At 42.1% G+C, this 23,562-nt stretch overlaps 1 protein-coding gene across 4 annotated transcripts in view; it reads left to right on the top strand.

Moving 5' to 3' along the window:
- Hycc2 (hyccin PI4KA lipid kinase complex subunit 2) overlaps positions 1–23,562 on the top strand; it is a 58,991-nt gene that overhangs the window by 7,419 nt on the left and 28,010 nt on the right. For 2 of the 4 annotated variants that reach the window (XM_076550481.1, XM_076550482.1), the window contains exons 2-5: positions 15,183–15,280; positions 18,063–18,134; positions 18,613–18,714; positions 19,400–19,459. Coding sequence is in view for 2 of the 4 variants with exons in the window: in XM_042260330.2 (XP_042116264.1) it covers positions 18,084–18,134; positions 18,613–18,714 (153 nt within the window). In the remaining 2 variants the exon portion in view is untranslated. The remainder of the gene's footprint in view (positions 1–15,182; positions 15,281–18,062; positions 18,135–18,612; positions 18,715–19,399; positions 19,460–23,562) is intronic. The other 2 variants (XM_042260330.2, XM_015993964.3) reach the window with 1 other exon arrangement.

Below are 23,562 nucleotides of genomic sequence, written 5' to 3' on the forward strand. Positions count from 1 at the left end.
TGCTGGGTTCCTCGCCTGGTCAGCTGAATCGTGACTGTGCTGTGCCCTCAGAGGGGAGAGGCCCTCCCTACAGTAGAAACATCTGACACTCACTCTGTATCACACGGAGGCTCCTCTGAAGGCGGAGGTGTCTGGTGCCACTGCTTTGTTGTTAAAGCCATTGTCTTCCTTACCGGTTGGGAATTGTATTTCGGTAGCTGAAAACAGATAGATAACCTCTGCTTAGCCAGGTGTGGTGGCGCACACCTTTAATCCCAGTGCTCAGGAGGCAGAGGCAGGCAGATCTCTGAGTTCGAGGACAGGCAGCCAGGGATACACAGAAAAATCCTGTCTCGAAAAACCAAAAAAAAAAAAAAAAAAAAGTTCACCTCTTTATTTAAATTCTTAAAAATCAGAAATAGACAGTGTAGGAATGATGCACCTCAGGCTTGTCAGGGATCCAGGCTCCCTTGGTTTTCTTTGACCTTGTTCAGTTTGTGTCTTCCATTCACAGAGTCACCTAGTGATACTGACCAGTTCTAGGCAGAAGAAAGAAAAAACAAAGTGCACACATTCATTTTTAAGAAACATTTTTAGAAACCTTATGCAGAACTTCTTTGATTTTTGTTGTTGTTGTTTTGTTTTGTTTTCGAGACAGGGTTTCTCTGTGTATACTTGGCTGTCCTGCAACTCACTCTGTAGACCAGGCTGGCCTCGAACTCACAGAGATCCACCTGGCTCTGCCTCCTGAGTGCTGGGATTAAAGGCGTGTGCCATCACCGCCTGGCACTTCTTTGATTTTTAACAAGAGAAACTCAGTCTTTTGTTATACACAATTGCAAATCAAGTTTAAAGGTGGCTTTAGTCGAGTGTGTAGACTAGATCCGTGGGCTCAGGGCTAGGGCGCTATGTTGTGTATAAACTAGTAATCGTTTTCATATTTGCTGCTTTTCCTCTTTACTGTGTCATTGACTGCTCAGCTATTGCTGTGAAGCTATTCATTTAATATGAATAACTATATACTTGATCTGAAGAACTAGAAATGCAAACACAACAGAGAACACGCTCTGCTCTAGAGAAGTTGTATCAGGGACCATGGGGGTCCCAGCCCCCCGATAGTCCCCTTCTAGGATCTGGGAAGAATCTACAACCAGCTGATAATTAATCTTTGATGAGAAGAAATGAATCTACGTACACGAAACTCCTTAGTCCATATACTTTATTATTCTGTGTCAGTTACAAGCTTATATTCTGTTCTCGTATTTAGCTCATTTCTAGCCTGATTTCTCTCTACACTTGTCTGTGGTCCCCTCTAGGTTCTATCTTAATTCCTTCATCTAGTTCTGCCCCTTCTAGGTTCTCATCCATCTTGTTCCTTCCCATATCATCTCCTCTCCCATCTCCTTCTCTATCCGCATCTCATTCTCTCTCATCTGGCTCTTCCCCATCTGGCTCTTCCTCATCTTCCATCTCGTTCCTCTAGTCCTGTCTTCTAGCCCTTCAATCTAGTTCTTCCCTATCTCAGTTTGTTCCTCTCAAGTTCTTACCCATCTAGTTCTTCCATTCTCTTTTCTCTTCTCTGTCCTCTCGTGCCCTGGAAGTCCTGGTATATAAAGGGAGGGTCCAAGCTAAATTGTGTAAAGCTATTAATTAACGTCCATCTCACCTAGGTGGTGTCTCCTTGTGGAATTTACCTTAAGTCAGGAGACTTGCAGGTGGGCTGTTATCATTGTTATCCTTAGAAGTTGGGCACCCACCTGGGTGGTGTTTCCTGTAGTCCTTGAAAGTGGCTAAGGGAGATATCTGATTCCAGAGAAAGCCTTTCCTGAGGCTGTTCTCCAAATACCTGGAATGTGTATGTCCAGAGAGTGATCAGTCCACACTGTTAGCTTTTCTTAGGGAAAAGTCAATTGGGAAAACTATGAAGGCACACATGATTTTCATAACAGAAGACAGCTGATATATAACAAGCCAAGTAACACCAAAAACTCCTTGGGATTTGGCTTCCTCTGGAGGAATTCCTTGATTCCTCCAGGTAGTGACTTTGCCATAACCAGCTGAGTTCTTATGATATATTCCTGTGGCCTGCAGCAAAGTTGTAGTTTAATAATAGGACTTATACACTTGTACACAAGTTTCTGACATGGAAAAGTCTTAAGTTTTAAGGTCTATTGGGAATAGCTACCACTATGCCTTTGTCTACCACATCAGTTTTTACAGGGTGTAACAGGGAGAGGAGGAGGCGGTCTTTTTGGAGGGGCATTATTATTAAATGGAAAGAAGTGAACTTTTTCATGTTCTAAGGTAGAGGAAGAAGGCTGTTCCTCAACCCAGGAAGAAGGGGTCCTAAGAGTCACTCTCTTATTTTATGTTCCGCCAACATTTGTCCTCTGATTTGATGTCTGCTAATCAACTGATCCTAGATGCTGCCTTTCTGAAGAGTGCATACTGGTGCACCACCTAATATAAGCATTCTCTGTTCCAAAAGGCTCTTTATCAGTGTTATCTAGAAAAACAACCACTAATAGAGGATGCTGTGTGTGATTCATTATGAAATTGGTTAGAAATTGGCTCATATGACTAAGCTAACCAGTCTCAAGAACCGCAAGATAAGTTGGTAAGCAGCTCAACAGAGTTAATGTAGTTCCTTTCAGTGTCCAAATGCCAAAAATACAAGATGATGTAGTTATTTTACACCAAAATTGTCTGGCTTGAGACCCAGAAAGGACAGATTTTTGATCCCCCAAAACAAGAAAATGCTGATGTCCTAGAGGAAAGGCATATTTGGGCAGGAAGAACACTCTTACATGGGAAAGGTTTAGCAATTTTGTTGTGTTTGGGCCTTCAACTGATTATGTGAAATCCACCCCCAGTAAAGGAAATCTGTTTCTCTTGGTCTACAGGTAGTTAAGTGTCATCCATAGTAACCTCAAAGAAACAACTAGGATAATGTTTGTCTAACTATATGGGTAAATGAGATTAGAAATATTCTTATCCAGGATGGGACACAAATGATATTTTAATGTCTCTAATAACTGTTAACTTGACAGTGAAAAATACCTGTAATTTCAGCTGTAGAATATTGTCTTAAGGTGTGTTACTTTTGTTTATGTTGCATTTGTTTAACTCTGAAGCTGGGTTACTGTGCCTGTGTAAAACACCTGATGGTCTAATAAAAAGCTGAACGGCCAATGGCAAGGCAGGAGAAAGGATAGGTGGGGTTGACAGGCAGAGAGAATGTATAGAGGGAGAAATCTGGGAGGGAAGATCTAGCAGCCAGAGAAGGAGGAGGACTCCAGGGCCAGCCATCCAGCTACACAGCCAGTCATGGAGTAAGAGTAAGATTTATAGAAGTAAGAGAATGGGAAAAGCCAGAGGGAAAAGGTAGACGGGATAAGTTAAAGTTAAGGAAAGCTGGCTAGAAACAATTCAAGCTAAGACCAGGCATTAATAATTAAGAATAAGCCTCCATGTGCAGTTTATTTGGGAACTGGGTGGTGGACCCCCGCAAAAGAGCCAGAGTAAAAAGGAACAACAAATTTCTATTAAGCATCCAAATGACAGAAAATTTTGTGCGCCCCATGTACATTCATAATATAATGGGAATATAAGTCTTAGTTATGCATTCATAAAAGAATTAGAACTTTGTTCTTTTTTAGGTATTATGAGTTCTTTTCACAGCCCTGGACCCTCGGTTGACAGTTGTTGGGATGGGAGCGTTGTTGGGAAGGCTGCATTGATGGAGGGGAAGCTTTGTAAGAGGATTTTTCACTGGAGAGTTGAAGGAGGAGGAGGATAGTTAGCTCATAGTTGAAGGTATCCCCAAGAGCAGAGTAGCTGTATGCTGCCATGCCCAGCTTGCCTTGGGCTCCTTTTAAAACAGGCAGCCTTCTGGGTTATTTGGGAAATGTGAGGAAGCAGCAGCACACTAACGTGATTTGTGTTACTTCTAGAATTTAAGCTGGCCTGTCAGGGCGCTTCTGCACTGTTCTCTCGTTATCGCGACAGAGTGCTGGACAAGAACCCGTGAAGGAAGAAGGGTTGTTTGGCTCAGTTTAAGGTAAAGCAGAGCTGCAGGTTCGAGGCCAGCCTAGACTAGAGAGTGCAAGGCCCTGTCTGGTGAGGAAAACCAGTCCTCAGAGTCTAGATTGACAGAGTTGACCTACTAGCTACTGATTATGTGACCTTGGGAAATGACTTAATCCCTCGGTGCCTGTCTCCTCGTCTGTGAAATCGGGATAATGACAGTTACAGAGGATGTGTAGAGTATATAGTATATAGATGATGGAAAATGTCTGAAAAGCACCAGTGTGTTGGCTGGTTTCATGTCAGCTTGACATAAGGTAGAGTCACTGGGGAGAAGGGAGCCTCGGCTGAGAAAAAGCCTCCAGAAAATTGGGCTGTAAGCAAGCCTGGAGGGCATTTTCTTCATTAGTGATTGGTGTGGAAGGGCCTGGCACATTGTGGGTGGGACCGGTGGTCCTGGGTCTTATAAGCAGGCTGAGCAAGCCATGGGGAGCAAGTCAGTAAGCAGCACCCCTCCATACCCCTGCATCGGCTCCTGCCTCCAGCTTCCTGCCCTGCTTGGGTTCCTGCCCTGACTTCTTTCAGTGATGGACTAGACGTGGAAGCCAAGAAAACCCTTCCCCTCAGGTTGCTGTGGTCATGGGTTTCATCCCAGCAACAGCAACCCTAACTAGGACAGCCAGTATAGTCCATGCTATAGAATACTAGCTAGTAAAAATAAGCCCTAGAGGAATGTGTGATCTTAAAGGAGAAAATTTAGACTGAGCATGTATAAAACCTCAGAGGCTGGAGAGATGGCTCGGGTTGAGAGCACTGACTGTTCTTCCAAAGATCCCAGTTCAATTCCCAGCACCCACATGGCAACTCATTACAGTCTGTACTCCAGTTCCAAGGGTCTCTGACACTTTGTTCTGACCTCCGCTGGCCCTGCACACATATACTGCACAGACATACATGCACACAAAATGCTCGTACACTTACAAAGAAAAACAATAAATCTAAAACCTTAGAATAGGGAAGAAATTCATTAGCAATACTATAAGAGGATTATCTGATTAGCTCTTTTCTTAATTTGTTGTTATAAACTTTTTTTTTTTTTCTGAGACAGGGTTTCTCCGTGTAGTTTTTCTACCTGTCCTGGATCTCGCTCTGTAGACCAGGCTGGCCTTGAACTCACAGAGATCCGCCTCTGCCTCCCGAGTGCTGGGATTAAAGGCATACGCCACCGCTGCCTGGCTGTTGTTATAAAATTTTAAAGATAAATGCTTCATATACATTTAATTATATTTAAAATTAGAAAATGTACATTAAAACTTTTCTAATACTATTTATTTAAGAGTTAATAATAGTCATTGTTGGAAAGGAGGAAATGTATTGGTTCTTAGATGCCTGCTCCTAATTCATTCCCCTCAATTTTTTTTAAAAAAAATATTATTTTATATGCATTAGTGTTTTGCCATGGGTTTTGGGTTCCCTGGAATTGGCATTACAGACAGTTTTGAGCAGCTGTGTGGTTGCTGGGAACTGAACCTGGGTCCTCTGGAAGAGTACTCTTAACCACTGAGCCATCTCTCCATCCCCGTTCCCCTCAATTTTTTTGTTTGATTTTTTTTTTTTTGAAATGATCTCATGATGTACCCTAGACTGACTTTTTTTAGATACTTGGTGTCCTCCTGCCTCAGCCTCAAGTGCTGAAATTACAAGTGTGCACCAGGACACTCAGTCTCCTTGATTAAGTTTCCTTCTTTCCCTTTTTAGAGATTGCATTATGTATAATACCCAAAAGAATTAGGGTCAGGGTCTTGAGGAAATATATGTATACACACACACTAATTAATGTTCATTTTAACATCATTGACAATACCTAAAACTTGGAAACAGTCCGAGTACCCATCAACAGACGAATTGATTAGCAAAATGTAAAATGTCCTATGTATACACTGAAATCTTGTCTAGACTTGACAAGGAAGGACATTCTGCAGTATTCTGTAACAGGTATGAAGTTTGGAGATACTATACTAAGGGACATTAGCTAGTCACATGAAATACTAGCTGATTCTACTTTTATAAGGTACTTAGAGCGCTCAAAAACCAAGACACACAGCAGCGCGGTGGCTGTTAGGGAGAGGATGGGGAGAGGCAGCATGGGGAGTGTCATGTAATGGTTACAGAGTCTGAGTTTTGCAAGATGAGAAGAATGTGAAGATCGTGATTGTACAACCATATGAATCATGTTAACATCACTGAGAAGGTGGTAAATTTTATTTTTATTTTTATTTTTTGGTTTTTATGAGACAAGGTTTCTCTGTAGCTTTGGAGCCTGTCCTAGAACTCACTGTATAGACCAGGCTGGCCTTGAACTCACAGAGATCTGCCTGTCTCTGCCTCTCGAGTGCTGGGATTAAAGGCGTGTGCCACCACTGCCCAGCAAAGTGGTAAATTTTATATTTGTATTATACTACAATAAAAATGGAGGGCAAACACAAAAAGGAAAATGTCCATTAGCTTACATATCTTTACCTTAAGAAAGCTTGTTTTGAAGACGGGCGGTGGTGGCGCACGCCTTTAATCCCAGCACTCGGGAGGCAGAGCCAGGCGGATCTCTGTGAGTTCGAGGCCAGCCTGGACTACCAAGTGAGCTCCAGGAAAGGCGCAAAGCTACACAGAGAAACCCTGTCTCGAAAAACCAAAAAAAAAAAAAAAAAAAAGAAAGCTTGTTTTGAATTGTGTCTGTTAGCTAGGTATGCATGGGTTAAAATTTTTAGAGGTTAAAATTCGGTCAAATCCAGAGACTACCTTTTCTCATTCTGTTCTTTGAATATCAGCTTCTTTAAATGTTTATTATTCAAAGGTTTATTCTAAGTTCAGCATATTTTCTTGGCATTTATTTTTACACCTTGATGGTTGTGTCTATATTACCTAAACATACTATATGCCTAGCATGTTTATATAGGTCTTTCTGAATGGAATATCACCTTCTAGACTCTTGGAAATTGGTGTGGACATCTCATCTTTAGGACTCCCCCCCCCCCTTTGAACTAGGGTCTCTTGTAGCTGAGAATGACCTTGAACTGATCCTCTTGATCTGAGAATGATGTTGAACTGATCCAAGTGCTGGGCTTGTAGGCATGGGGTACCACACCCAGCTCATTCTCCAGCTTTTCTTTTTAATGTTTTTGTTGCCCAAATGTTTGTTCCGTTTGTTTTCCCAGTACCTCAAGGAACCCTGATATTGGCTAAACTCCAGGTCGGTGCCGAGCAATGATAGCTTTGTAGATGGGGATCTTCCAGGAAATTACATTCTCTGGGAATGAAGCCTTGAAGGCACTTTGGCCTGTGCATCCTTCAGTGGCTGCCCCCTGTGATTTTCACTGTGATTGTGGGCTGTTCTCAGAGCTGTTGTGGAGCATGGGAATAGGGCAGATTAAAACTCTACAAAGCTCTCTGTTCTTAACCAAAATTCACCCTCTACCTCCCACCCCCACCCCCATGTGTAGGGAACATGGATGTGATGTATGTATGCATAGCATGTATGATTTGTGAGGCTGCTGGTCCTCACCTTCCCCTTGTTGGAAGCAGAGTCTCTTGTTGAGTTTCTGCCTCAAGCCATTGAACCTCCTGGGGTTTCCCTGTCCCCACCACCCATCTCCCTGTAGGAGTGTTGAAAGTTTTCCTGTGTCCCACCGGTCCCGAAGCCACTCAGACCCAAATCAACACACAGAGGCTTATATTAACTATAGACTGTATGGCCATGGCCTGTAGCTCAAGCTTCTTGCTAGCTAGCTCTTATAACTAAACTCAGTCCATTTCTATTAATTTATGTCACCACGTGTTTTGTGGCTTTACCTGTGTGCCATTGCATGCTGCTCCCTGGATGGGGCGGCCATTGCATGCTGCTCCCTGGATGGGGCGGCTGGCATCTTCCCTTACTCTCCTTTCTCTTCTCACTGTCTCCCTTGAGTTTTCCCGCCTGGCTCCATCCTGCCCTGCCATAGGCCAAACGGCTTTATTTATCAACCAATCAGAGCAATACATATTCACAGCCTACAGAAAGACATCCCCAGAACACTGCCGTCTCTTCTGCTTGCATTCTGGAGATCCCCACTCTGAACCCTGGTCCTTAGACTTCCCTGGCCTGTGCTTTATCCACCCAGCCACCTCCACAGCTGCCTTCCTCGAATATACACGTCCCAGTTTCCTTCACGCTTCCGATTCGTTTCCACAGTCGGTGAGAACTTGAGTCCGACAGTGTTTCTAAGGCTTCATTGCTCTTATGGAGGACAGGTTTTCTGACGCCATTGCTCTGTTGTGTTTTGCCGTCATTGCAGAGCTCAGTGGGTACCCGTGAAGATGTCCAGGTTCCTGTGTTCTGGAGCAAGGAATTGGGCAGGGATGTGTGCATGGTGAGGAGGGCTTGACCCTCTGCGAGCCATTTGCATAGCGCCCGCCTTTTTTTGTATTTGCATTGTGATAGATTTGTTTTGTTCACACCTTAGCTGTTACCTGGCAGTCTTGGTTGGCAAGCTTTTCCATCTTCTCTTTTAACCAGTTTCTTTGCTGTACCAATCCCAGCCTTCCTGTAAGGTTTTTCTGAATCTTATGCTGCCCGATTTTCTTGCTTCAGTGCGTGCCATTTACATAACTTTCCTTTCTGGTCTATGAAATGACTATTACTTTGTCCAGACATTGTGGATATAGAGGTGAATAACTACTTTCTCCCACGTGTGTCTTGTGCTTATATTCTAGTGGGACAAAGTGGGTAGGGGATAGTTTGGTCTTGCAGTGCTGAAGACGGAACACAGGCCTTGTGCAGTGCATGTCTACCCCTGACTGCAGCCCCCCTGCAGCCGAGACCTGAGCAAACTAACAAAACAACGTCAGCAGCTGGCCCCGGGGCGGTGGCAGCGCAGAGCACGGATGATTGACATGCTGAAGACACCGAGACAGCCAGTGTGACTGAAGCAGTAGATGGCCACGGGTGGAAAAGACAAGCATTGCTAAATCATGTGGCTTGGCATCATTGGCATCTAGGGCATATCTTTGAGTAGGAAGGGTGTTCGCTAGTCACTGTTTTCGTTATCTTTTTCTTTAGTAGGCTGATCTTCCAGCAGGGAGGGTTGCTAGGCTGATGTATAATGTTGCCTTAATTGTGCACAGTTGTTTTTAAATTAAGCATTGCTTGCTAGTTCCTAACATTCAGTGTCTCACAGAATGTCTTGCTAATTAGCTGTTTTGGAAACTATCAAGTAATGGGACGCTTTTAGTTGCTTTCATGAATCATTTTTATCCTTGCCTTTAATCCCAGCACTCGGGAGGCAGAGGCAGGCGGCTCTCTGTGAGTTCAAGGCCAGACTGGTCTACAAAGTGAGTTCCAGGACAGCCAGAGCTGTTACATAGAGAAACCCTGTCTTGAAAAACAAAACAAACAAACAAAATCAAAACAAATAAAAAAGAATTCACCTTCTAAGGTTTCCATAAGCTCCTCAAACAGTGCCATCAGCTAGGGACCATGTGTTCAAATACATGAACCTGTGTGGGACGTTTCTCATTCAAACACCACATTCCACCTATGGGCCCCCACAGGCTCATGGCCATCTCCTGATGCAAAATTCATTTAATCCAAAATCAGAACTCTCAATAGTTGTTACTAGTCTCAACACTGTTCAAGGTTTCTTTCAAAACTCTTACTATGACCCCTGAAGTTGGTTGTGATGATGCACATCTTTAATCCCAGCACTCAGGAGGCAAAAGCAGTTGATTTATATGAGTTTGAGACTAGCTATGGCTTACATAATGAGTTCCAGGCCAGCCAAGGTGGTGTTTTATACTATTATTACTTGTCATCTTAGAAGTTTTTCAGATAGCAAATTACCTGCTTTCCTATGTATAGTTTGAGGCAGAAGAAATTAGAAATACTATATAAGAATCAGTAATGATGAAAAAGTGTATTTTCTTTTCTTTCTATTGGACTTCCAGCCAGAGTTGGCCCAGAGCTCCCATGTAATTGAAGATGACCTTGAACTTCTGATCTTGCTTCTGTCTCCCAGTGTGGGGATTGCAGTTGTGCACCACCATTCATGGTTGCTATAGAGACCTGTGCATGCTAGGCAAGCACTCTCCTGAGTGAGCTATAGTCCCAGCCAAAAATAGACTTTCTGAAGATGAGCTGGCCCTTGTTATGTCCTGGTTATCTCAGTATGGTTGGTATTAATTACAGATGATGGAAGAAAAGTTACCTGCATGTGGGTAGGTCTTGTAGCCATATTCCCTTAGTTTTTCTTACATAGCTGGGCAAGTTTCAGTATGAAATCGGTGGATTAAAAAGTAGTCCACCTTACCCTCTGTAGGGTAGTTAACTAATGCTGACTCCTTGTCTGGGGGATACACTTAGAATAACCTTGCTGGTCTCATCGGCTTAATTAGATAAACTGGAATGACCAAATATATACAAGAGTTTACATTGGGTCCCCCACTTGATAAAGTGCAGGTTATTTAATTCTGCTTCTATCTTGACTAATTTTACGTTGCTCTGTTTTCAAGTACATTAATTTTTTTTCCCTGGAAAATCTATTGTTCCGATATAATGTTTTTTTTTTCTTCTCACACATTACAGTTTTTCATATACCAGTTTGATTTAGCACATTTTTTAAAAACATATTTAGCCAGAGCCAGGCAGTGGTGGCACATTCTGTAAGTCCCAGCGCTGAGGCAGAGGCAGGCTGATCTCTGTGAGTTTGAGGCCAGCCTGATCTACAGAGTGAGTTCCAGAACAGCCAGAACTGTTGTTACACAGAGAACCCCTGTCTTCAAACACCCCCCCCCCAAAAAAGATATTTATCCAGGTATAGTGGGTGCATGCCTTTAATTCCCAGCATTGGGAGGCAGAAGCAGAGGCAGGCAGAGCTCTGAGTTCCCTGTGTTCTTTCCACCATTTCTGTCTCCATACTTAGGAAGGAAGGACCCTGTGTTCTCTAATCAATCTTTAATCTGATTGGTGGCCTTTTGTGAGTTCTCTAATCATGTGACACTTCTTTTTCTGGATTCTGGTAGTTTCCTAACATACACAAAGTACTAATTAGTTTTCTTGTGGCCATTAGAGATGAGGATGGCACCAGGTTTTCACTCCTTACGTTGAGGCCTGAATATTTAGGAAGGAAGTTGATTGTTCTTCACCGACAGTGTCCAGTATTGAGAGACCTAAGGTTATATATATATATATTTGTAACATACCTTTGATCCCAGCAGCACTGGGGAGGCAGAGGGAGACAGATCTCTATGAGTTTGAAGCCAGCCTGGTCTACATAGTGAGTTTCTGGCCTGCCAGGGTTATGTAGTGAGACCCTGTCTCAAACAAAAGTTTCAAAGAAGAAGGTAAACGTTTGCCTGTCACTGTTGACAAAGGGAAGGCCATTTCCTAGATTTGATTTTTCTTTTATTCTGTGTGTGGATACATGTGTACAGGTGCATATGCACATGCATGACAGTGTGTGTAGAGGCCAGAGGTCAGTGTTAAATATTTTCTTCAATGGTTCTCCATCTTATTATTCTTTAATAGACTATATTTTAAAATAAACTTTATAATAAAAAACTTGCAAATAAAATAAATATTACACCCTGAAGTTAAGGAGACCCAGAGTCTGTACAACTCAGTGAAATTCTTCTGTACAGTGAGAATAGGCATTTGAATAGAAACTGTGGAGCTTCACATTAGATTTTAAACTTTCAGATTTTAAAATATATTTTACGACCTTATCCACAATCAAAAAAGAATTAGAACTAGAGAAAACGATTAGCTTTATACCCTCTCTCATAACTCATGTCTTTGATAACTGAATCCCCCATCAGTCCCATATTGTCTAATATTGAGCCTTCCTTGGCTCTTCTTTGTGTCATGCTGTATCCACATGTGCGTTTGTTTACACACATACATGTATTGTTGGCTGGATCCCTCATAGGAGAGAGAACATGCAAGTTTTTTTTTCCTGATATTGTGTGGCCTTACTTAATATTATATATTCTAAGTTTGTCCATTTGTCTGCAAATTTGGTTTTTTGAGACAGGGCTTCTCTGTGTAGCTTTGCACCTGTCCTGGATCTCGCTCTGTAGCCCAGGCTGGCCTCGAACTCACAGAGATCCGCCTGGCTCTGCCACCTGAGTGCTGGGATATAAAGGCGTGTGCCACCTGGCTTGTCTGCAAATGTTTAAACTTTCATTTTTTCTTTAGAGCTGAATAGTACTCATATTTTCCCCCCAAATTCCCATTATCTGTTCATTTGCTGATGGGTTAATAGGTTAGTTCCAAATCTTTGCTAAAGTGAATGAACCAGCAATGAACTTGGAAGTGTGAATATCTCTATGGGAGGGTATGTCATTCTCTGGGTATATGCTGGATCATATGGTAGTTCTTTTTTTAATTTTTTGAGAAATATGCAAACTGATTTCCACAAAGGTTGTATTAATTTCCACCCCCACTGACAGTGAGTACGTGTTGTCAGATTTGTTGATGACGGACAGCCATTCTACCTGGGTAAGATGGTATCTCATAGTAGTTTTAATTTGCATTTCCCTGACGGTGAGGGGTATTGAATACTTTAAAAAAATAATTATTGGTCATTTGTATTTCCTAAAACAAAACAAAACAAAACAAAAACCATCTATTCAGTTAATTTACCCATTTGTTGATTGACAGTTTTATTTCCATAGTTTTTGATTTCTACAATTCTTTGTAAGTTCTGAATATTAGCCCCCTGTCTGAAGTGTGGCTGGTAAAGATTCTCCCACTGTGTGGGCTGCTGTGTGGGCTGCTGACTGTGTCCTTGGCTATATAGAAACTGATTCTCATGTAATCAATCCCACTTGGGCTGAGTCCCTGTGCTGTGTGTTCTATTTGAAAGTCCTTTTTAACTAACCCAGTATCTATCTTGATGGGTATCCCCATGTTTTCTTCAAGTTTTCAGTGTTTCTGGTCTTAAGGTCTTTGGCCCATTTTGAATTGATTTTTTTTTTTTTGTACAAGATGAAAGATACAAATTTAATTTCGTCTTCTGTAGGTGGAAATCCAATTTTACCAACACCATTTGTTGAACAAGTTCTTCTTTCCAAAGTATGTTTTTACTTCCTTTGTCAAAAAATGAACTTGGTTTTTAGCTTTGCCCTCTTACCTGCAGGTCCTCTAGTCTGGTCTGCCTGTGGTGCTATGTCAGCACCAGGCTGTCTTTATCACTACGGCTCTATAGGATAATTGGAGGTTGGGTTTTATAATACCCCAATAATACTCTAGGTTCCATAGGAATTCTGGTATTTTCTCGAAACCTGTGAAATATGGCACAGAAATTTTGGTAGATATTTCATTGATTCTGTAAATTAAGTCTATAAACATTTTCAGAATGTTACTTCTGCTATCCCAGGAAAATGGACTCCACGCGCTGAGCAGATTTGATATAGTCCAGTGGCTGTCGTCAGAGCTTTCGGTTTATTTTTAAGATGTTTGCCCAGGTTGGGCATGATGGTGGCGCATAGAGCCATAATCTCAGGGCTTGGGAGGTTGAAGCAAGGAGGATTGCAACTTCAAGACCAACTGCATTGTGAGACCGTCTCAAAAAACAAAGAGGAAGGGGAGGGTGGAAGGTACATTTGGGTGCTTACATAGATGTTTTGCTCCACACCCACTGCCCCCAACACTTAGATCCGTGTTCCACTTGGAATTTTCCTCCTTTTAAACATTTAATTAGAGGCAGGAGTGGGGAAGATGTCCATGCACACACATGTGTACAGGTCTGAGGACAGCTTTTGGGAGTCTGTTCTCTCCTTTTACCGTGAGGTTTCCGGGATCAAACCCAGGTTGTCAAACTTGGCAGCAAGTGCCCTAGCCCAGGGAATCATCTTGCCGGTCCCTGGAATTGACTTCTGTCAATAGTGTGAGGTTGAGGGTCACAGTACGTTGTTTTCCATAGGGATACCCTAATTGCCTGACATCTTTTTAATGCATTCTTTTCCATAGAGATACCCTAATTGCCTAACATCTTTTTTTTTTTTAAAGATTTATTTATTTATTATGTATACAGTGTTCTGTCTGTATGTATCCCTGCATGCCAGAAGAGGGAGCCAGATCTCATTACAGATGGTTGTGAGCCACCATATGGGTGCTGGGAATTGAACTCAGGACCTGTGGAAGAGCAGCCAGTGCTCTTAACCTCTGAGCCATCTCTCCAGCCCCTAACATCTTTTTAATACATTGTTTTCCATAGAGATACCCTAATTGCCTAACATCTTTTTAAGACTCTTCTTTTCCAGTTGCATTGCAGTATTATCTCTGTTATAAACCAGTTAGCATGACTGCTATAGAATCTATTTTCCATTTGTTATTTATTTAGTTTAGGAGTGGGGATGGATGGGTAGGTGCATGCATGCTGTGGTGAGGCTGCAGAGGCCAAAAGGAAACTCTTGTGAGAGAAAGGATGCATCACTACAGTATGTTTCAAAAATCAGAGTCAGTAGTGTTTGTAAGGAAAAGACTTAATTTTATAGATTTTTTTTTTCAGGTGAATCTCCAGCAATTTAAATAACCTACCCAACATCTTAAAGATAATTAATGGGACACTTGAAGCTAAAATTTGAGACTTTGTGTGTCCAAAATAATGTTTTTTTTCTTGGATATGATAAAGGTGTACAAGTGTGCTCGTTATTCCAGACTGTTTTAGGTTAGGTGAGCTACAGTGAGTGGTAAGTGTGCTTACTGCACAGACGTCGAGGACCTGAGCTCAGTGTAAAAAGCCAGGCATTTCTGCCTGTGTCTGTCCTCCCGGTGCTGAGGGGCACATGCTCTGTCTCCACATGCTGATATGGAGACAGGCAGCTCTATCTCCACATGCTGATATGGAGACAGGAGGGTCCCTGGGGCTTGCTGGCTGCCAGCCCAACAACAACAACAACAACAACAAAAACGGTACTGTGGGAAGGGGATAAAGTGGGAAGCAATAGAGGCGGGTGCTCAGTGTCTTCCACATACATGATCATGCACAGGTGTGTGCAGCCTCACACATGTACATGTGCACCATCAGCACCTGCAGACACACAAAATGAAGAACTGTTTTCTGAGTGTTATTTAAAACATTTTGTGTTTATGTTGTTGAGAATATTCTCTTACTATTTGAATTTCCTATTTTTATTTTTTATAGAGTTGGAAAATATTTAACTCTCAACAAATGAATTCCACACTTGAACTCTGCCGTATTCCTGTGCCACCTCCTCCTTTAGAAAACTGATCTTAAGACAGGTAAAATTATGACCTTAACTTTTTAAAAGATGAAGAATAAATTTCCCATATGATTAAACATTTTAAGAATTTTTGGTAATCTTTGGTGAGCAGCTTTATTTATTATACAGTTTTACCTGAAATGATCATATCTTATTACCTTTGAATTCAATTTTTGAATTATTTGCATTTAACAAATGTATTATCTGAATTCCACTTCTGTTTAGTTAATTTATTCAGCACAATTGTGCTGTCAGGTTCATCTGCATCACTGTTGTCCAAAGCAACGTTTGTGACCATGGCTGTGTTCTTTTTCTGTTCTCTCTGATGTGGGAAAATAACCACATGTAGGTTCTGAGTATTTGAAATGTGGCTAGAGCAAGAAACCTGCTCTTCCAGGGTTTGTTAATGACATGCAAAATACATGCAATCAAGGCCAGGTGTTGTTTTGTTTGCCTGTAATCCCAGCACTTCAGAGTTCAAAGGTCATCCTTAGCTCCTCAGAGAGGGGTTTGGAAGAGAAGAGAGAGCCCAGATACTCATTCCCAAATCTACTGTGCTTTGACCCATGATCCTGCACACGTCCCCACAATTCCACCGTTTTCATAGAAAACTCATGCCAAGACACGTCAAGAGAGAACGGAGAGTGAGCACAGTCACTTAGCTGGACCTACCCAGGAGGGCAGTTGGTTGGAACTCAGAAATGGCTGACAAGGGTATGTCAGTGAAAGCCTCGTATTGACAAGGTTCAGAATCGGGACAAGGCACAAGAACACTTGCAAAGATGGTGCTCGTGCTGCGTGGAGTCTGACCACCAGATCCGTCATCCTGGTGAACAACAGCTGGTGTGGTTTACGATGTCTCCAGAATGGCTGTAGGCAAGGGGGCCCAACGCCGCCAGCCTTACACCCATCCAGTGAAAACTGAGGCGATCCAGACGGGGATCTGCCATCACAGAACCTAGCCGTCACGTGTTGCGGACTTGAGTGTGACTGTTGTAGGGAGTAGACTCACGGGTTCAGAATTCGCCTGGTTGTGTCTGTATTCCTTTACCATCTCCCCACCCTGTGAGGAATAATGAACTTGGTTGAGAAGGTGTCATAAGTTAGTTCTGTGTCTGTGAATCCACGTGAGGAGAGCAGGATAGCCAGCATTACAGAAAACACTGGTTTTCGGAGTATGCGACAGATTGCCTTATGGAGTGAAGTCGTCAAAGACAGTGAAGCTGTCCAAGGGGCATTCTATTAGATCGTAGATCCTACAGCTGCCCGCCCCCACCCCCTCTCTGTCTCTCTCTCAGAAATCAGACCATGGCCCCTTACAGCTGACAGGCCCCTGCGATGAGGTCTAGAGCACACAGGTCTTGGAGAACAGAGGAGGCGATGGATGAGTAAGCTTAGCCCTCCCTCTTGAAGCTACAAGGTAAATTTACCCAGTATCTGGACCATTAGCACATAGGCTGTGCCAGACTAAATCATACTAAAACTTCTGATCGTCCTGAAAACCTAGAAAAGGCAGGAAATCCTGTTGTTCAGGGGATTTGTCTAAAGGACATCTTTCTCCTTCAGCTCCCCACACATACACACCCCACCCTGTCCCACCCCCACATGTTACCATCTCTCTTCCTTTTGTACTCTAATCTGTCTTTCTTAATGAAGCTCCTCTCTAGGACTTGTAAAAACATGTATTAATTTATTGCCGGCAGGGGTGGGGTGTGAGCCCATTATGTGCTGATGTGGAAGTCACAGTATGTGGAGGCAGCCTTCGGGAGGCAGTTCTCCCCTCCACCGTGGGGTGTTAGATCGGACTCAGGACATCAGGCCTGGCAGCAAATGCTTTACCCACGGAGCCGTCTCTCTGGCCCTCCCTCCAGGTTTTGAAAGGAAACCGCCCTCTCCCTCCAAGGCCCTGCCATTTGTCTCTGATGTGTCTCTATCTCTCCTAATTAAACTCTTATACTGAGGACTGGTCATGAAGCTGGGCGTGGCGGCGGCGCACGCCTTTAATCCCAGTGCTCAGGAGGCAGAGGCAGGCAGATCTAATTAAATAAAATACAATGGACCTTATTTTTAATACATAACTAAAGATGTTAGACTACCCTCAATTGCAATCACTTAATAGTTGATCATATATTTGTTTCCAGGCTTTTAAAAAAAGTAAACTTTAATTGGATTATAATTTACAGACTTACTCAGTTTGGTTTTGCTAGTTAGACATTTTTCCATTTAGAAAAATTAGGAATCTGCTTTGTTTTGCATAATGCATATACTGCTGTTAGTTTGACAACTATATGGCCCTTGCTTTTTCTAGATTTGATGTGTATATTTTGTTACAAAGTTTGTTCTGTCGTGTATAACTTGCTCTGTGTATTTGTCTTCGATAATGTAATTTGGTTTCACTTGACCGCTCCGTTTTTCAGCATTTTGTTTTGTTGATACGGGGTCTTGCCATGTAGCACAGGCCTGTCTTAGAATTCACTGCATAGCCCAAGTTGACCTCCACTTCTCAATCCTCCTGTCTCCGACTCTCTGGTCCTGAGATTATAACTATATCCACTTAAAGGACACCTTCTTTGCCATTTTAAAGTGGGGAAATGTGAAAGCATAAAGATGGGGTTCCTGATGTATCATTAAAAATAGGGTTTATTTTTGAACAGTTGTAATTGCACTCCAAACGGAGCGGAAGCCTCTATCTAAATACAGACTAGATGAGTCTCTTGGCTAGTGAGATGGACACATGATGCACCTCTGGTAAGCTCTAGGTACTGCTGTCTTCGGGTTCATTTCTTAAACTTGTGCCTTAGGTAAAGAAGACTGGAGGGAAGATGCTGGGGTCCGAGCGGGCAGTCGTGGAAGAGTGGCTGTCAGAGTTCAAGGTACCGTGTTCTCCGCAGATGCTCCTCTGTCGGTGCTGCTTCAAGTGGAAAGAAAAGGAATTGTCAGGATGGAAATATATCCAGGAGATGACGGGATCTTCACGTCTAATAATAATATTTGCTCCCTGCTTTGGTTTCCTGTGATTAAAAGTCAGATAGTTTCAAATGAAAACTATATTATGGATGCGTATGAAATGTGTTTCGTAAAAGCGTAAGTGCAGGAACTGAAATGTAGCCTGCTCTCTTTCGGGCTAGGTTACTTTAAAGAGCCCTGTTTCTGTGAAGTCTAGTATGATATGTAACTTGTAATTATTTTTGTGGCTCAGCAATTATTTGTAGGTTAATTACTTGATTATATTAATTACTTTAAATTTTCTTATTTGACTCTTATTTGACTCAAGTAGCACTCACTCATGTAAAAGAAATCGTCTCCTAAATGCTAAACTCACTTTGCTGTCTGTCCTTCGGCTTCACCTAGGCGTTACCTGACACTCAGATCACCAACTATGCAGCGACTTTACACCGGAAAAAGGCGCTGGTCCCCGCACTCTATAAAGTTATTCAGGACTCCAACAACGAGGTAGGAAGAAGTAGAAAGGACGTTCTAGCTGGTTAGATGGAAGCTGTGCTGGAGTCGCACAGTGTGAGCGTGTGGTTCCTGTCCCTGTGACTGGAGAGCTGCTTCCCTCCGCACTCGGGTAGTTGCTTTGCCTTCCCCACCCCGTCTTCCTGCCTGTGAAGAGGCTTGGGTCTGTTTCCTGGTGGAGGTGGTGTGCTTTGAGTCTCAGCTGCAGTCACCTCATCTCAGTGGAGTCTTTATTTAATGTTTATTTTTTCTTTGTGTTCTGGAATGTTCCTTCTCTGGAAAACCAATTTTAACAGTACACTGGGTCAGCTTTCTTTATGTTAATATCGTTTACTCTTACTTCTTAATACTGCAGAGATATTTATAAGCAGCACTCTCATCAGTTGTAAATTGATAACACAATTATGCTGTTTATTGTTTACCTGAAAATTATCCAAGGAAGTGCTTTTAAAGATCTAAGTAGCAAAGATCAATAAACTTAGAATAACAGTTCACTGTTACTCACTCTGTGATAGAAGATAGTAAATACAGCACCTGAATCTATATGGTAACTTTGGCCAGATACACAGTATTTTTGCATTAACACAGTCGTGCAATTATAATTTAATCCACTGGAGTCATGTATGCTTTAACATGAAAATGAAAGGACCACACAGGAAAGTAGCTTCTTTCTTCCCAGATACAGCCTCCAAGAGTGCCTCTGCTGTGTACTGCAGCGAGCTGAAGAAGTGACCGCCAGGTAACCGTCTCCTAACCAGCAGCCTAACTGAGAGTGCAGCTTTGTGTCCCCTCACTAAAAGCTTGCTTCTTGACCTCTTCCTCCTGTCTCCTGTCTTTGGACTGGCTCTCAGACTTGCAGCTGCTGCTCTTCCTAGCAGTGGCTGCAAGGTGCATTTGCTGCTGCTTCTCCTGCCATGTATTGCTGAATTGTTAAAACTTGAGACATGGGCTATGTGTGAGTGTAGATAGATATACACACTCATACACACATATCTATAGTCAGGAGTATTTGAAATGTTCTAAATGATAAATGTGTTTATACCCTACCCCTAATCTTGCACTGTCCTAACATTTAAGCTTTGCTTATTAAAAATTATTTGTTTTAGCCGGGCGGTGGTGGCGCACGCCTTTAATCCCAGCACTCGGGAGGCAGAGGCAGGCGGATCTCTGTGAGTTCAAGGCCAGCCTGGTCTCCAAAGCGAGTTCCAGGAAAGGCGCAAAGCTACACAGAGAAACCCTGTCTCGAAAAACCAAAAAAAAAAAAAAAAAAAAAAAAATTATTTGTTTTATACTTTTCTCTTTAGATTGTAAGCTCTTCATGGGCAGTGGTCATATATTCTATAATTGTTACTTCCAGAATGCAACATTTTATCGCGTATGTAATGAATATTTAATAAATATTATGTGCTTGGGATGTGGCTCAGGAGTTAAGTGTAAATAAATAAGCAGTAAACATTGATTAGAAAATTATTTTACAGGTTAGAGAGATGGCTCAGAGATTAAGAGCACACAGGCAGCTCTTCCAGAGGTCCTGAGTTCAATTCCCAGCAACCACATGGTGGCTCACAACCATCTATAATGAGATCTGGTGCCCTCTTCTGGCATGCAGGGACATATACAGGCAGAACACTGTATACATAATAAATAAATAAATCTTAAAAAAAAAAAAGAAAAAATTATTTTACAAAAAGATTCTAGTAGTGAAGATTTCGTACTCAAAAAATAAGGAAAAACTTAAGACTTTTTAAAAATTATTCAGACATTTTGTATTATCATGCTTTATAATAACACATGAGACAAAGTCATGGTTAAAAATGGAAATGGTAGCTTGAGAAATTCAGGTTCAAGACTTAGCATTCACTGTCATTATGAAGTTGTGAGGACAGGTCTGGGTTCCATCCTTACTATTGTCAAATGAAAGGAACACACAGGAAAGTAGCTTCTTTCTTCCCAGATACAGCCTTTAATTTTAATTAAGATATTTGAAAGCCCAGGATAATGCATTCTGTAGACCCTCAGAACTGTTGTTAATTCAGACATTTGAAAGCCCAGGACAATGCATTCTGTAGACCCTCAGAACTGTTGTTAATTGAGACATTTGAAAGCCCAGGACAATGCATTCTGTAGACCCTCAGGACTGTTGTTAATTGAGACATCTGAAAGCCCAGGACAATGCATTCTGCAGACCCTCAGGACTGTTGGGCACAGTAGTCACAGATGGGTACACTATTATATTCCGAAGCATCATCTGATGTTCTACCAAGATGTCATTTCAGAAATTGGCCACATGCTTTATTTAATATGAATTGAACTTAGGACAGTCTTAAAATCAATGTTGCTTTAAAGACATAAAAGTCCTCGATGAACTTGCAGGGTTTAATTTTGCATGTTGTGGCTACCTTTGTTACAACCAACACTCTTATTTTTTTTCTTTTACATTTAACAGACCCTCTAGTCACCCTAGTGGTTCTTCCATTTTGATTCCTCCACTCTGTTCCCCCCAGCCCCCACCGCCGAGACAGGGTTTCTCTGTGTAGCTTTGCGCCTGTCCTGGATCTTGCTCTGTAGACCAGGCTGGCCTCGAACTCACAAAGATCCGCCTGGCTCTGCCTCCCAAGTGCTGGGATTAAAGGCGTGCGTCACCACCGCCTGGCTGATTCCTCCACTCTGTTCATTTTATGTTTTCTTTGACTTCATATTCTGCCTTCTTCCCCCTTTTCTGAGACGGTGTGCAAGTGTCTGAGTGTTCTCCTGTTCCTGCTGCCCATCTCCTGTAAGTGTGCAGGTTAGCATGGGTGAGGACTGGGATCTGAGTCCAGGGCCTGGGGCCTGCTGAGCTGCACCTGCCCCCTACACCTCTTTAAAACAAAACAAAACAAGAAACACCTTCTTAGACTTGACCTTTTATGATCTACCTCATTTCTCTCACCAATCACAGGTGGGCTTATAATTATTTCATTGCTTATTGTCTGACTTGACTCTATTTCTTCACCTCACGTTATTTCTCTGACTCAAGTTAGGCTTCAGTTTCTGTTATTTCACTCAAAACGCTCTCAAGTGTTTTCATCAGATAGTATGTCTCAGTAATTATCATGTCAATAAAGTATTGGCTTAATTTAGGAAAGGTGTCAACTATTCCTAAATTGTTTTAAAGCCAAAGATGATGATTGTTAGCACTTTTGATGTGGATGATAGTACTGGTTGTTTTTGTTGTTTTGTTTTGTTTTTTGTTTTGTTTTGTTTTTTGTTTTTTGAGACAGGTGTCTTTGTATAGCCCTGGCTGTCCTGGAACTAGCTCTGTAGACAAGGCTAGCCTTGAACTCACAGAGATCCACCTGCCTCTGCCTCCCAAGTTCTGGGATTAAAGGCGTGCGCCGCCTGACTAGATAGTACCATTTAGTGGAGTTGTTTATAGTTTGTTTGAGACAAGGTCTCATGAGGCTGTGTAGCTGAGAAGACCTTTGAACTTTGATCATCCTGCTTCTGTCTGCCAAGTGCTAGGATTGCAAGTGAGTGCCACCATTTCTGATTTCTATTAAGAACTTCAGCAATATTAGCATAATATAGATGCTTAGAATTAAAGATTATTTTGGTTTTGAGGTTTTTGTTTGGTTGGTTGGTTGGTTTTGGGCAGCTCTAGCAGTCCTAGAACACGATTTGTAGACCAGAATGGTCTCAAACTCATAGAAATCCTCCTGCCTCTGCCTTCTGAGTGCCAGGATGAAAGGCATGTGCCACCACCACTTCCAGAATTGAAAGTTTTAATAGACAGCAATGGCAGGTTTTTAGTAATCTCATTTTGTAGTTGTATTTGATTAAAAGCAACAGGATTACCAGTACGTACCATGTTTAAAAATAAGAGTCAAGCTGGGCAATGATGGTGCCTGCCTTTAATCCCAGCACTTGAGAGGCAGAGGCCAGTGAGTCTCTGTGAGTTTAAGGCCAGCCTGGTCTACAAAGCAAGGTCGGGGTAGGGTGGGGGAGCTCAGTTTCTCCTCAATATTTGTAGATAGTTAAAGTCAGCCAGGTGTGTACAGTCTATAGTTAGTAGGAGCAGAACCATTTTAAATGAGCAGTAGATGGAGCTGCTCATTTTATTCAGGTTTAACATCATGAGGTCTCGCAAGTCATTTCATGTGGTAATACAAGAATAATTAGCCAATTAAGCATTGAAACACACACACACACACACACACACACACACACACACACACACACACACATATATATTTTTTTCCCCTTTCAAATTTATGTGTTTGGTCCTAAGGCCCGGGGAGTCTGTTTATCTCCCCTCCCCCATACATGCTCTGCTCACCTTCTGTGTGAGGGCTGGGCATCTGAACTCAGTCCTCTTGCTTGTGTGACAGGACCTTTGCCCACTGAGCCATCTTCCTAGCCCTGAAACCTTTTAAACAAATATAATTAGTGAGATCTTAAATCTGGTTTTACTTCCCTTGTATGTATTTAAAATACTATATTAGCTAGAATTTTGGATGCCCATATCATGTGTTTCATAAAATTTCTTCATCTAATAATGGTATATAATTTAAGTCATGACTTTACTTGAAATTTGAAGTTATTTAATCAAGAAGAAATTTCTTCAAATGGAAGATGGGCTACTGAGATGACTCAGTAGATAAAGGCACTTGCTACAACCTGAGTTGATCCCTAGAACTCACACGATAGAGGGAAAGAACTAGATCCACAAAGTTGTTCTACAACTTCCATACATGTACCATGGCGTTTAAGTACCCACACATACATATATACTTACATCAATGTAAAAGAAAAAATAGAGACTAGAAGGTCTTGGTAAGGACAGGAAAACTCGTCAAATATAAA

Source organism: Peromyscus maniculatus, chromosome 13 (assembly GCF_049852395.1).
Source record: "Peromyscus maniculatus bairdii isolate BWxNUB_F1_BW_parent chromosome 13, HU_Pman_BW_mat_3.1, whole genome shotgun sequence".
NCBI classification, from domain to species: domain Eukaryota; kingdom Metazoa; phylum Chordata; class Mammalia; order Rodentia; family Cricetidae; genus Peromyscus; species Peromyscus maniculatus.